Source organism: Lipophrys pholis (genome assembly GCF_963383615.2).
Source record: "Lipophrys pholis genome assembly, chromosome: 20".
NCBI lineage: Eukaryota > Metazoa > Chordata > Actinopteri > Blenniiformes > Blenniidae > Lipophrys > Lipophrys pholis.
In genome coordinates this window covers 384,400-398,580 of record NC_137648.1, presented here as the reverse complement: position 1 = coordinate 398,580, position 14,181 = coordinate 384,400, and the positions used below count along the sequence as shown (strand labels likewise).

Below are 14,181 nucleotides of genomic sequence, written 5' to 3'. Positions count from 1 at the left end.
AAAGTTCCATATTTACATACCAACGTTTTGAAAACTGTGTTTCCATGGAAACGGCAGGAATGTTGAAAACAATTTAGTTAGTATTCCAGGTGACTATCAAAATAAAAGTACCAAGTCCAGGAGAATATGGACTGGGAGCGATGACACTCTGGAGGAACCTTTGTTTTTAATGTCTTCTACTACCTACTACTACCTACTACTATTACTACCACTACTACCTACTACCACTACTACCTACTACTACTACTACTACTACTACTACTACTACTACTACCTACTAGTACTACTACTACTACTACCACTACTACCTACTACTACTACTACTACCACTACTACCTACTACCACTACTACCTACTACTACTACTACTACTACTACCTACTGAGCATGTGCAGAACAACAAGTTTCAGTGGTCTTGGGAGCATTTTTCTCGGAGTTGGAGCATTTATTTTGAAAGTTGCCTTTTCCTGTTCCCATTTTCAAAAAGTAGTGTTTTCAGGGACTCACAGCAGCGCGTAATGGAATGCTAATGAGTCCTGACGATCTCAGAACTCCGATAATGGAGGGAAAAGGATGATGTTGTGGAGTCGGCGGCGAGGGTTAGGGTTAGGGTTAGTTCAGGTTAGGGTTAGTCGTTCAGCGAGGGTTAGGGTTAGTTCAGGGTTAGGTCTAGTCGTTCAGCGAGGGTTAGGGTTAGTTCAGGGTTAGGGTTAGTTCAGGGTTAGGGTTAGGGTTAGTTCAGGGTTAGGGTTAGGGTTAGTCGTTCAGCGATGGTTAGGGTTAGTTCAGGGTTAGGGTTAGTAGTTCAGGTTTAGGGTTAGGGTTAGTCGTTCAGCGAGGGTTAGGGTTAGTTCAGGGTTAGGGTTAGTCGATCAGGGAAGGTTAGGGTTAGTTCAGGGTTAGGGTTAGTCGTTCAGCGAGGGTTAGGGTTAGTTCAGGGTTAGGGTTAGGGTTAGTTCAGGGTTAGGGTTAGTCGTTCAGCGAGGAACTCCAAACTTTCTTCTCCATTCAGCCACACTTTTCTTTCCTTCCAACATGAGAGCACACACCCTGTGTAACACCTAAATACCTCCGACCAGAAACCCCCTCTACAAAATAAAGTTCCACACCACCCCACAGAGCTAAACTGAGCAGCACGATGTGGAGACGCTCTGCACGGTTGCTGACTTGGCGACTTTCTAGTGTGTTTCTGACACACTGACGGTCTGGTTCTGGTTCTGGTCCCTGTGGGGACGAGTGGCGGCATGTTGGACTGATGTTTGTGTGTCTCTGTGTCTCCGGGGTTCCAGGTCTGGTCCAGAAGTCGATGCCTCCCCTGAAGCCCAAACCTCCCATCAGCCCCCGCTCCAGCCTGGCCGCCACGCCGCCGCCGCTGCAGAGCTCCCAGCAGGCCTCGCTGGGCTGCATCAGCCCCAGCCTGCCGCCGCCCACCCCCTCGCTCTTCAAGACGCCCTCCTCCTCGTCCTCCTCCTCCTCTTCCTCCTCTTCGTCCTCCTCAGCCGGGAATGGCGAGTGCATGGGCGACGCCCACACGCCGCTGTCGGATTCCCCGCCGGCCGCCACCGCGCCTTTGCACGAGGAGGCGGGGCTTAGCGGGAGGAAGCCGGGACCCAAAGTGGGGAACAACAACGCGGGCTCGGCGAGGGGCTCGTTCCCGTGCCGCTTCTGCGACCAGGTCTTCGCCTTCTCCGGCGTCCTGCAGGCACACATGCGCTTCCACCTCGGCATCCTCCCCCACCAGTGCAACATCTGCGACTACGTGGCGCCGGACAAGGCCACGCTGATCCGACACCTGCGCACGCACAGCGGCGAGCGGCCGTACGTGTGCCGCGTCTGCCACTACCCCTTCACCGTCAAGGCCAACTGCGAGCGCCACCTCAGGAAGAAGCACGCCAAGACGTCCAGGAAGGACATCGAGAAGAACATCAAGTACGTCACCTCCACCGTCACCGCCGCCATCACCGCCCCGCCCACCACCACGCAGGAGCTGGAGACGGCCCGCGCCGAGACCACCTGCCGCTTCTGCGGCGAGGACCTGAAGACGTACCGCGCGCTGCAGATCCACCTGCGCACGCACAACGGCTGCCAGAAGAAGCCGTTCGAGTGCCGGCGCTGCGGCGCCGCCTTCCTCGCCAAGCGGAACTGCATCCACCACCTGCTGAAGCAGCACCCCGAGGTGCAGGAGCGGGAGATCGAGGAGCACATCGCCACGCTGCTGCCCGCCGCCGCCCGCGCCGCGCCGGGCAACCCGGCGGCGCTGAACGGGCTGAGCCCGCCCCCGGTGGCGGCGCTGCAGGCGGTGAAGGTGGAGGAGCTGAACACCGTGGGTTACCCGGCAGAACTGGACCAGCCGCTCGACTTTTCTGCCAAAGGTCGCGGCGGCGCCAGCGTCCCGACGGCGTCTCCGGGGGTCAAAGTGGAGAGCGTGTCCCCGACCCTGGACTGCTCGGCACTGGACCAACCCATCGACCTCTCGGTCCCCAGCAAGCGGCAGCGGCGGGACGCCGACATCAAGACGGAGCACCAGCAGCTCACCTTGGCGCCACCCAAAGATGAGAAGGCGGCGTGCGGCCCGCCGCCGCTGCACCCCCACCCCCAGCTGGGCTGCTACCAGCTCCCCCCCGGCTCCACGCCGCCCCTCGCCTCCCGGGCTCCACGCCTCAAACCGCTGCTGCCCAAACCCGCCGCCGCCTCCTCGTCCTTGCCGTCCTCCACCCTGAAGGAGCTGCCACCGCTGGCGTCCATCGCTCAGATCATCCACTCCGTCTCCGGAGCGCCCGACCTCCTGAAGAGAGACGCCTCCTCTCTGGAGGCCAAACCCTCCCCCGCCCTCCCCGCCTCGCCCGCCGACTCCCCCGCCGACGCATCCAGACCCCCCGCCGTCCCCGAGCCCCAGAGTGAGGACGCAACGGACGGAGCGTCCAGGTAGACAACACGAAGTCCTCCTCCTCCTCCTACAAATCATCTTCCTACTCCTATGATTGCTCCCGAGGAGAACTCCGCTCTCTCTCTCTCCCTCTCCTCCTCGTCCTTCCCCTCTCCCTCCTCCTCCTCCTCCTTCTCACCCCCTCCTCTCTGCTCCCACAGGAAGAAGTCCAGGAAGAAGCTGGCCCCCCTCCCCCTGAAGGAGAAGCTGGTGGGCTCCTCTATCGACCTGGAGTCCAGCGGCGAGTTCGCCAGCGTGGAGAAGATGCTGGCGACCACCGACGCCAACAAGTTCAGCCCCTTCCTGCAGAGCGCCGAGCTGACGGCCAAGAGAGGTGAGAGGAGGAGCTGGTGAGAGGAGGAGGCGGCTGCTCCAGGAGGAGGCGGCTGCTCCAGGAGGCGCCGGCTGCTCCAGGAGGAGGCGGCTGCTCCAGGAGGAGGCGGCTGCTCCAGGAGGCGCCGGCTGCTCCAGGAGGAGGCGGCTGCTCCAGGAGGAGGCGGCTGCTCCAGGAGGCGCCGGCTGCTCCAGGAGGACCCGGCTGCTCCAGGAGGCGCCGGCTGCTCCAGGAGGAGGCGGCTTCTCCAGGAGGACCCGGCTGCTCCAGGAGGAGGCGCTGGCTCCAGGAGGAGGCGGCTGCTCCAGGAGGTGCTGGCTCCAGGAGGAGGCGGCTGCTCCAGGAGGACCCGGCTGTTCCAGGAGGCGCCGGCTGCTCCAGGAGGTGCTGGCTCCAGGAGGAGGCGGCTGCTCCAGGAGGCGCCGGCTGCTCCAGGAGGAGGCGCCGGCTGCTCCAGGAGGAGGCGCCGGCTGCTCCAGGAGGAGGCGGCTGCTCCAGGAGGAGGCGCTGGCTCCAGGAGGAGGCGGCTTCTCCAGGAGGACCCGGCTGCTCCAGGAGGAGGCGGCTGCTCCAGGAGGACCCGGCTGTTCCAGGAGGCGCCGGCTGCTCCAGGAGGTGCTGGCTCCAGGAGGCGCCGGCTGCTCCAGGAGGAGGCGGCTGCTCCAGGAGGAGGCGCTGGCTCCAGGAGGAGGCGGCTGCTCCAGGAGGAGGCGGCTGCTCCAGGAGGACCCGGCTGCTCCAGGAGGACCCGGCTGCTCCAGGAGGAGGCGGCTGCTCCAGGAGGAGGCGCTGGCTCCAGGAGGAGGCGGCTGCTCCAGGAGGCGCCGGCTGCTCCAGGAGGAGGCGGCTGCTCCAGGAGGAGGCGCTGGCTCCAGGAGGAGGCGGCTGCTCCAGGAGGAGGCTGCTGCTCCAGGAGGACCCGGCTGCTCCAGGAGGAGGCGCTGGCTCCAGGAGGAGGCGGCTGCTCCAGGAGGACCCGGCTGCTCCAGGAGGAGGCGCTGGCTCCAGGAGGAGGCGGCTGCTCCAGGAGGACCCGGCTGTTCCAGGAGGCGCCGGCTGCTCCAGGAGGCGCCGACCACAACATGTTGTATTTAAACTATTTTGATTCTTTGTGTGTCCAGACGGTGGAGCGGAGGAGAAGGAGGGAGGAGTGAAGGAAGAAGGGAAAGTGGTGACAGTTGCCACGACGATGGCCGTGACTCCGCCCAACAAGGGAAAGAAGAACGCCTACTCCAACTCGGTGCAGAAGATGACCTGCCCCTTCTGCCCCCGGGTGTTCCCCTGGGCCAGCTCGCTGCAGAGACACATGCTCACACACACCGGTAACACACACACACACACACACACACACACACACACACACACACACACACACCGGTAACACACACACACACACACACACACACACACTCACACACACCGGTAACACACACACACACACACACTCACACACACCGGTAACACACACACACACACGCTGGTAACACACACACACACACACGCTGGTTTTGTCGTCATTTCGTTTTTGTTTCAGAAGACTTTCCTGTTTACACGGTAACGTTTTGTCTGTTTCCATGGAAATGTTATAAATGCTGAAAACAATGTAATTTCCATGTTGGGCCACTAGTGGGTGCTATTGAATATTTTAGTAATGAAACCACACACACACGTGTGCAGAGAACACTGAGCTCTAAACATTCTAGTGGACAGACGGCCAAGGTGGATTGTTATTATGGTGACTGTCAAAATAAAAGTACCAAGTCCAGGAGAATATGGAGGACTATGTTCTTTTTGTCCAGCTACTGAGCATGTGCAGAAGAACTGTTAACTATGGCCGTGATGCGCAGTAGCATTCGATCCGCCGTCTACTCGGGACGTAGCGCGAGCGTTTCCACAAACTGTTGCTTTCTGTTCGGATCGTTTTGAAAAAGTTCCGTCGTGGGAATCATTTTCAAAAAGTGACTGAGCGTCGTCGTCGTGTGAACAAACACCAAAAAACGTTTCCAAAGTATTTCGTCGTCACGCGACCCGATTCGTCCCGCTGACTCGACCTCTCTCTCTCCGGCTGCAGGTCAGAAGCCATTTCCGTGTCCGCGCTGCGACGCCTTCTTCTCCACCAAATCCAACTGTGAGCGCCACCTGCTGCGCAAACACGGTGTGACGCACCGGACGCTGCGCCGCAATGGCGCCATCGCCAAGAAGGAGGGCGAGGAGGGCTCGCAAGAGAGCGGCGGTAAACAATACAGATCAAGACTTTATTTCTGGTGTTTGAAAGGGAAGAAGGTCTGAGGAGCAGAGGAACCTGACGCTGTGTTCTCCTAACGAGCCGCTCGTCTCACGCTGTGAACTTCTTTCCTGTCTGGTAGAGAGCCAATCAGAGACGGAGATGGCAGCAGACGCACAGGAGCAGCCCAGCGTCTCACCTCTGGGGTCAGGCCACGCCTACGACGCACCTGCACACTCCAGCCCCGCCCACAAAGCCAGCCCAGGTCAGAAGCAGGAAGAGAGAAGTCATAATAAATCCCTTCATCTCAATTACAGTACTTTGTGTTTGTGGTTGCTGTTTAGCTTTTTATTTTAAGTATAATTTTAATGGAATTTTATATACTTTTTTCCCTTAAATGACAAATTATAATCTGTTCTATAAATCCTCTCTTTAGTCTTAGTATCTAGTATTTTTAGCATTTTATTTGTATAAAAGGATCATTTTAATGCCAGACTGAACAAATCTGCTCAACACGTCCAAACAACAGAAAAACTTAACGGTTGTTTTTAATGGTTGAGGGCGGAGCCGGGTTGTTCCTGCTGGACAGTCTGTGGTGAGTGCGCTGGTCTCCATAGCGACGCTGACAGAGGCCGCTCTGTGCTGCAGGTTGCAGTCCGGCTTCAGAGACGCAACAGGAGGAGCTGGAGGAGCTGGAGGAGCTGGAGGAGCAGCAGGAGATGGATATCACTGGGCAGCTCGACCAGCAGGGGGCGCCGCGGGCCAGGGCAGCGCAGGAGAGCAACAAGGTACCGCTGTCGTTCAGCTGCTGAGGGGCGGGGCTTCGTCAGACAGAAGAAACAACAAGGAGGAATGTTTCCTACAACGTTTAAAAACGTTTGTCTTTAGTCCTGAGTCACTCTTAATCACACGCTGCAGGTGTGCAGTCAGGTTACCATGGAGACGGAAGGTGTTTAGTGAGGTTGCCATGGAGACGGAAGGTGTGCAGTCAGGTTGCCATGGAGACGAATGAACCTACACAGAGGAGTGGGTCAGGTCTGGCCAAAGAACTTCATAGCATCATAAACCAAACGCAGATCAGGAATGAAGACCTTGAACAACAATCTTTCATTTAGAATCTTGTGATAAATAGTTTTGACGGTAGAATCTTGTGATAAATAGTTTTGACGGTAGAATCTTGTGATAAATAGTTTTGACGGTAGAATCTTGTGATAAATAGTTTTGACGGTAGAATCTTGAGATTGTTGTTTCAGTGTTGTTTCACTGTCTTCAGGTGGACAGTGCAGACGATGATGACTGTCACAGCAACAAGAGTCTGGACTTGAACTTCGGTAAGAAGCTCATTGACTTCAAGCTCTCCACGTCCTCGTCAGCCTCCGCCCATGAGGAGCAACCTACCCAAACAACACCATCCTCCTCCTCCTCCTCCTCCTCCTCCCCCCTGACCTCCACCACCCCGGCAGAGAGCCCGGAGGAGAGGGAACCGGAGAAACCAGCGTCTTCGTCTCTCTCGCCCTACCTGGCCAAGCAGACCGAGTACAAACACATCTGTCGGGTCTGCAACAAGAACTTCCGCTACGCCACCACCCTCGCCCGCCACGAGAGGGCGCACCTCTCCGAGGACACGCCGGCCCGTCCAGCGGCGCTGGAGGAGGAGGCAAAGGAGAGCCGGTCCACCGAGGAAGAGGGCGAGGAGAAAGACGCTGAGGTGGAGGGAGGTGACGGAGGTGCGAAGGGAGGCGAGAGCGAGGCGGGGGAGAGCGGGGAGTCGGAGGACGAGGAGGAGGAGGAGGAGGAGGAGGAGGAAGAGGAGGAGGGTCACAAGGAGAAGGAGGAGAGGAGTGACGAGGAGGCGTCCGAACCAAAGAGCAGCGAGGGAGGAGAGGCGTCAGGAGGACGAGTGGACAAGAGGAAGAAGATCTGCAACGTCTGTGGGAAGAGATTCTGGTCCCTGCAAGACCTGACCAGACACACCCGCTCACACACAGGTAACACACACACACACACACACACACACACACACACACACAGTGTCTGCACGCTCACCTGACCCCTTCTCCACTCTCAGCCAATCACAGGCCAGCTTGTTCTAACGGTGCATTCAGGCGACACAAAAGAATCTGAACCAGCAAACATCATCTAGAACCTCTGCAGAGAAGTTACTCTAGTACTGTGATTTTCTGGAGTACAAAGATATTGGCAGGAAGTCCCGCCCCTTTTTTCAATCAATCAATCAATGAAAGACTTTAGTTTGCCCCGGGGCTGATTAAAGGTTTGATAGAGCAAATAAAGAAATAGATCAATAATGACAACAGACTAGAACTACGTCACCGAGTAAATAAATACCAGTAACCATAGGTCAAAGGTTAAAGATGTACCGGCAGGAGGTGGGGGGTGTCGACAGCTGCTGAGAGGAACTGAAAAGTTACTTTTAATCTAACTTAGTTACTTTTAAAAACAAGTAATCCGAAAAGTAATTGTTACTGTTACGTCTGATCATGTGGTAACTCCGCCTCCCGTGTGTCCGTCCAGGTGAGCGGCCCTACCAGTGTCAGACCTGCGAGAGGACGTTCACCCTGAAGCACAGCCTGGTCCGCCACCAGCGGATCCACCTCAAGCCGCGCGCCGCCAACGACGACGCCAGCGAAGACGGAGACTCCTGCACGCCGACGCCCACCTCCACCTGTCCGCCCTCCGAGAACGAGAGCGAGTGCGGCAGCGCCGCCATCCCGGCCAAGGAGCTGGAGGAGGAGGGCGAGGGTCCGCCGGAGGAACCGGGGGACGGGGAGTCGTCCACCACAGACCGCGATCCGCCGACCGCCGTCGTCTCCGAGCCGGACGCCGAGGAGAACGGAGGAGATTCTGCAGAGTCGCCGCAGACGGACTCAAACCCCAGCAGCGAAGCTACTGACACAAAGACGACCACTGGCTGCGAGCGCTCGGCCAGCAACCCCACGTCAAACGCCTCCAAAGACCCCGCCCCCTGCCCCGCCCCCTCCTCCTCCAGCCCCCCGCCAGCGGAGGCCGCGGTCCCCGCGGACGGCTTCATCCAAGGGCTACTGGAGATTCACGCCAAACCGCCTCTGGAGCACATCCTTCCCACCGGAGAGCCCCCTCTGGTGGCGGCGGACTGAACTTCACTGCAGTGCCATACCACGGAAAGACGCTAAACCATTGATGACGATGCAAAAAGCCGCCGGAGGACCTGTCCCTGACCGGAGGACCTGTCCCTGACCGGAGGACCTGTCCCTGACAGGAGGACGGAAACCTCGTTTTCTTGAAGTGCCTTACTACTAGTCCTACTTCTAAGATGTTTGTTTTTGCTACATCTTTATCTGCATTACGACGGAGGATGGATCTAATTTTTATAGCTTTTTATGATGACAATGATTTACTGTTGTTTTTGTTTTTGTTCGGGGAATTTATATTTGAGCAATAAAGAGAATAAAGATACGATTTATTGTTGTTTGAGAATCGATGATCAACTGTGGCGACGCACAAAGACTGAGACCCCCTGCCGGCGCCGCCATCGTTCTGGATTTAAATCACTGCTGAGCGCCGGACGGAACCAGAACTGAGTTTCACTTCCTCTTCTGTTTAGCCGCTTCTCCCAGCGTCTGCTCCGGCGAATCGGCTGGCGGCGCTCAAAGAGGAAACTTCGCTTCGTTTTTTTTTCGTAACTGGAAAATGTCTCCTTTACCTTCGGGGCCCAGCTCCCGGACCGGACCGGACCGGACCCCCACTGTCTCAGCAAACACATAAAACCAACCCTTCACGGAGGAGTGGACGTGGCGTCTGAGTGAAACGGACTCTGGAGTGTTTGTGTTTCTCCATTTTGTGTTTTTTGTTGTTGTTTTTTTTAAACCAATCACACTATTGATCCTGTTGTCGGACAGACTCCGCCCCCCCGAGGCGGCTCGTGTGTTAAGTTCTCTTTCATAATCATTCTCAGTTGATTCCATGTGTGCGGAGAAGTTTTCTGTTCCTCTGCCGGGACGTTTGGCCGCCGGCGGAGGAACTCTTGTTTTGTGGATTTAGTTTTTTTATCAGTGAACAAATGGAGTGTTTTTGTCGGGTCGTGTCTGTGGAGTGAACGAGTGCGACTCGCTGCCCGTCTCTCCTCCATCGTCCTTCTACTTCGCGGGCTTATGAAAGTGTGCTAACGTACGCTAACGGCACTAACGACCTGACCCGGGTTCAGTTTACCTCAAACTCTGTATTTGAACTGCAGCCGCCACACGGCGCTTTGCTAATCCCTCGTCTTCCTGCGCAGCAGCGGCCGGGCTAAACACTTTGCACACCTGGTTTCTACTGTGGGCCAAATCCCAGCCAGCCGCGGCTAACGCTAAGGCTATGGAGCTTCACTGTGGCCTCGAATAAAAACTTTTCCCCAGCAGAGCTGAGAAATGCTAAGTAGCAGCACAGAAATAGCATCTCGTGTCACCGACATGTTCTAGAAGTTTGATCAGCCGCTACCTAGCAGCTAGCGGCTATCATGTGGGCTAGCTTATGTTAACAAAAGACGTCCGCAGTGTGAAAACTAGCTTGCGCTAACTAACCAGACAATGTCATTAAGCTAACATTAGATAGCTACATTCACTTCAATCAAACAAGGATGAACTTCTTTTAGCCTCTGAAATCGTCACGCGGCCGCGGCTCGGTTCACGATCCAGTTCGCTAGAAGTCTGTTCCCCTCTCGGACTAAACGGCCAGGGCGACGTGGACCGGCGGGATCGTGGGAGCAGCGTAACAAATAACTGTTGTTCAACGTGATGTAAGTTCTAGCTAGCTCTGATTTGGCTGAAACGCGTGCTAGCTTGCGCTAACGGACGAGTCAGAACGGGACAAATCGAGACAAAATCATCAAATCAGAGATCGATCAGTTGATCATCTCTAATCTCATCGTGACTTAGCGGACAATACGATATGCTAGCTACTGTCTAACGGATGAGACGACGTATCGTGAGCCTTCAGAAGCTAACTGCTAGCATCTTGACAGTATTATTGGAGCGTGTTGCGTTAGCCCTGGACTGCTTCAGTCGCTTGTTGCTATTTTTTTATTGGTCTTTTATTGGAGGACTCGTCGAGCGACTTTAGCTGTTAGCTATCTGGAGACTTTGGAATTAGCATTTACGACAATCAGTTTGGAAACATAACGAGTTTATAGCTGTCATGTCACCACCAGGGGGACGACTACGGACGAGTTTCCTTCACCAAGATGAATATATCCAGTTTTTCTTCCTGAACTTCTGATTTCTTTTTTTTTTTTTTTTAATAAGAAATCACGCGACCTCATAGCAAACGGAACCTCAGCGGCTCATAACGGAACTGTAAGGCGACGGTAGCGTGTCGGCGAGCGCCGCAGGTTGAAGGACCCGGTCCGGGCGACGCGTCAGCGCTAACAACCTCCCAAACTACTACTAACGCTAATGACTAGCACATGCTAACATCACACCGGCGGGAGAGAACGAGGCTGATTTATCGTTAACGTGACAAGATTAAAACTAAAACGCAAACATGGCGACAGCGTGTCAAAGAAACGTTGTTAAAGAAATTAAAATGGCGTCTTAATCTGAAGGACTTTAGCGGCTGAATTCACTTCGGAAAAAGTGAAAATTCCGTTGTTTCATCTGAACGAGGGCGTTATGAAGTTTCAGCTAAGACGCGAGCCGTGACTCGGTTAGCTTTGCTACCAGGAAGTTCGCCGCGACTGCATCATGAAATACGCTGACGCCACGTCGGATTCAGCAGCTTACAGAGTCGTGTTGAGAAACAAGAACGTTAAAACGTAAACAGGCTAGAACCAGAACGAGTCCGCGCTCACGTCTGTCCCGCTTACTTTCTTTATGGCGGGAAACATTAGCGACGGCAGCTGAATAAAACTCTTCGCTAAAGATGCTCAAAGATTTTGGTTTTTTTGCTGAAAAAGCAACAAATTAGATGTAAAAGTGACAAATTCAGAAAAAAGTTTGTTGAAGAAACTCAACTTTTCTCTTTCGTTAACGTTTTCTGGCGTCTGTTAGCTCTCTGTTCACCGTGTGTGTGTGTGTGTGTGTGTGTGTGTGTGTGTGTGTGTGTGTGTGTGTGTGTGTGTGTGTGTGTGTGTGTGTGTGTGTGTGTGTGTGTGTGTGTGTGTGTGTGTGTGTGTGTGTGTGTGTGTGTGTGTGTGTGTGTGTGTGTGTGTGTGTGTGTGTGTGTGTGTGTGTGTGTGTGTGTGTGTGTGTGTGTGTGTGTGTGTGTGCGCGCGCAGCCATTTCTCAATACTGGACTTCCATTGGAATGCACACGGACTGTTTTTAAATGTATTTATTTGGAGCCCAGGTGTGAGTCAGTGTGAGTCAGTGTGTGAGTCTGTGAGTCAGTGTGTGTGAGTCTGTGTGTGAGTCAGTGTGAGTCAGTGTGTGAGTCAGTGTGAGTCAGTGTGTGTGAGTCTGTGTGTGAGTCAGTGTGTGAGTCTGTGTGTGAGTCAGTGTGAGTCAGTGTGAGTCAGAGTGTGAGTGTGTGAGTCAGTGTGAGTCAGTGTGAGTCAGAGTGTGAGTCTGTGAGTCAGTGTGTGTGAGTCAGTGTGTGTGAGTCAGTGTGAGTCAGTGTGTGAGTCAGTGTGTGAGTCTGTGAGTCAGTGTGTGTGAGTCAGTGTGTGAGTCAGTGTGAGTCAGTGTGAGTCAGTGTGTGTCAGTGTGAGTCAGTGGAGGACGACTTGAGAAGAAGCCATGTATTAAAGTCAGTGAAACGGCCACTAGCTGCGGCGGCGCTGTGGCGCTGTGGCGCTGTGGCGGCGGTTTGGACGGAGCGGCTTGCCGTACGGTGGACGACTAGCAATAAGAATCCAAAAGCTTTACGTAGATCTCCTGTTTCTGAGTGACAGACCGAGACGGTCTGAATCTATTGTTCTTTATTTTCTAGGGTTTTTGTGTTTTTCTTGTTTTGGGGCTGAGAAATGTTATGTTGTTGTTGTTTGTTTGTTTCCTCTGACATATAAATACGTATTAAACTGTGAAAACTCCGTGTTCAGTTAAAGGGTGAGTTTTAGCTTAGCTTTTCTTTTTTTTGCATGTTAATCTAATTTGTTCAATTACGGATGATTTCTCCTTTTCTTCATCACTTTTACACACACATATATATAAAAATATATAAATATAAGAATATATATAATCTCGCTCTCAGGGTCTTTCTCAAATCCATTATTCGAAATTCTTGGGTGTTTTATTTTGTTTTGTTTTTCCTGAGTTGCATCTTGTGCTGATGACTTTTCTTTCCCCTTTAATTATGATTCAGAACCGTCGATCACTACATTGAGCTCTAGACTGTGAACTGAAAGTCTAAAATCTAACGGAGACGTCGCGGCCGATCACAGGAAATAAAAACACGTGCGCACACGCTGGACCTCAATCACGGAGCATTAACACGCAATCATGTGGAAAACCAGTTTTCTTCTTTTCTGTGGTTTGTTTGTTTCTGCTGCCCCCTGCTGGTCGTTGGACATGACGGCGTCCCACCGGGTCAGGAGACGTAAACCTGTTCTGTTTTCAACCCAATGAGAAAAAGCAATAAAGATTATATCGAGGAAAAAGCGTGTCGTCCTGTGTTACTTTATCTTTTAACAAAACTTGAGATGAAGTGAAGATTCGTCTGTCGTTGGAAGGTTTTGTTTCCTTCAGGAAACTTTTACGCTGACATAATATTTTGTGTTTTTTCCATGGAACCATGCAGAACTATTTCACCTTACGCTTCAGAAAAGTTGTGCGTTCCCCAGTTTCCATGGCAACAGAGTTCTCAAAAAGTTGGGTTTTCAGAGGCTCCGAGGTGAAAACGCTCAAATGACTAAAGTTTTGTGTTTCCGCTCAATAAGATTTAGTAAACAGAAGCTCGGCTGTTAGAAATGGAATCTCTGACATTTGCTTTTTCTCTTCACAACTTCCATCATTTTTCCAGCCGCGACACGAGAACCTGAGATCAGAGTTCACATCTTCCTAGTCCTGCTACAGCCGTGCCACTTTTTACAAATGATTTCTTTACATCACGCTTCCCCCAGTGGTGCGAGACGCTTCCCCCAGTGGTGCAAAACGTTTCCCCCAGTGGTGCGAGACGCTTCCCCCAGTGGTGCGAGACGTTTCCCCCAGTGGTGCGAGACGTTTCCTCCAGTGGTGCGAGACGTTTCCCCCAGTGGTGCGAGACGCTTCCCCCAGTGGTGCGAGACCTTTCCCCCAGTGGTGCCAGACGTTTCCTCCAGTGGTGCGAGACGTTTCCCCCAGTGGTGCGAGACGTTTCCCCCGGTGGTGCGAGACGTTTCCTCCAGTGGTGCGAGACGTTTCCCCCAGTGGTGCGAGACGTTTCCTCCAGTGGTGCGAGACGTTTCCCCCAGTGGTGCGAGACGTTTCCCCCAGTGGTGCCAGACGTTTCCCCCAGTGGTGCCAGACGTTTCCCCCAGTGGTGCGAGACGCTTCCCCCAGTGGTGCAAAACGTTTCCCCCAGTGGTGCGAGACGCTTCCCCCAGTGGTGCGAGACGCTTCCCCCAGTGGTGCCAGACGTTTCCCCCAGTGGTGTGAGACGCTTCCCCCAGTGGTGCAAAACGTTTCCCCCAGTGGTGCGAGACGTTTCCCCCAGTGGTGCGAGACGCTTCCCCCAGTGGTGCAAAACGTTTCCCCCAGTGGTGCGAGACGTTTCCCCCAGTGGTGCCAGACGTTTCCCCCAGTGGTGT

The 14,181-nt window shown here is 54.1% G+C and overlaps 1 protein-coding gene across 2 annotated transcripts in view; it reads left to right on the top strand.

Moving 5' to 3' along the window:
- The window catches only part of rreb1a (ras responsive element binding protein 1a), a 41,803-nt gene extending 28,781 nt beyond the window's left edge, over positions 1-13,022 (top strand). For both annotated transcript variants that reach the window (XM_080489689.1, XM_080489688.1), the window contains 8 exons: positions 1,289-2,924; positions 3,087-3,259; positions 4,381-4,581; positions 5,331-5,492; positions 5,626-5,748; positions 6,132-6,271; positions 6,757-7,471; positions 8,016-13,022. In XM_080489689.1, the coding sequence (XP_080345815.1) occupies positions 1,289-2,924; positions 3,087-3,259; positions 4,381-4,581; positions 5,331-5,492; positions 5,626-5,748; positions 6,132-6,271; positions 6,757-7,471; positions 8,016-8,617 (3,752 nt within the window). In that variant the 3' untranslated portion in view covers positions 8,618-13,022. The remainder of the gene's footprint in view (positions 1-1,288; positions 2,925-3,086; positions 3,260-4,380; positions 4,582-5,330; positions 5,493-5,625; positions 5,749-6,131; positions 6,272-6,756; positions 7,472-8,015) is intronic.
- The last annotated feature ends 1,159 nt before the right edge of the window (positions 13,023-14,181 follow it).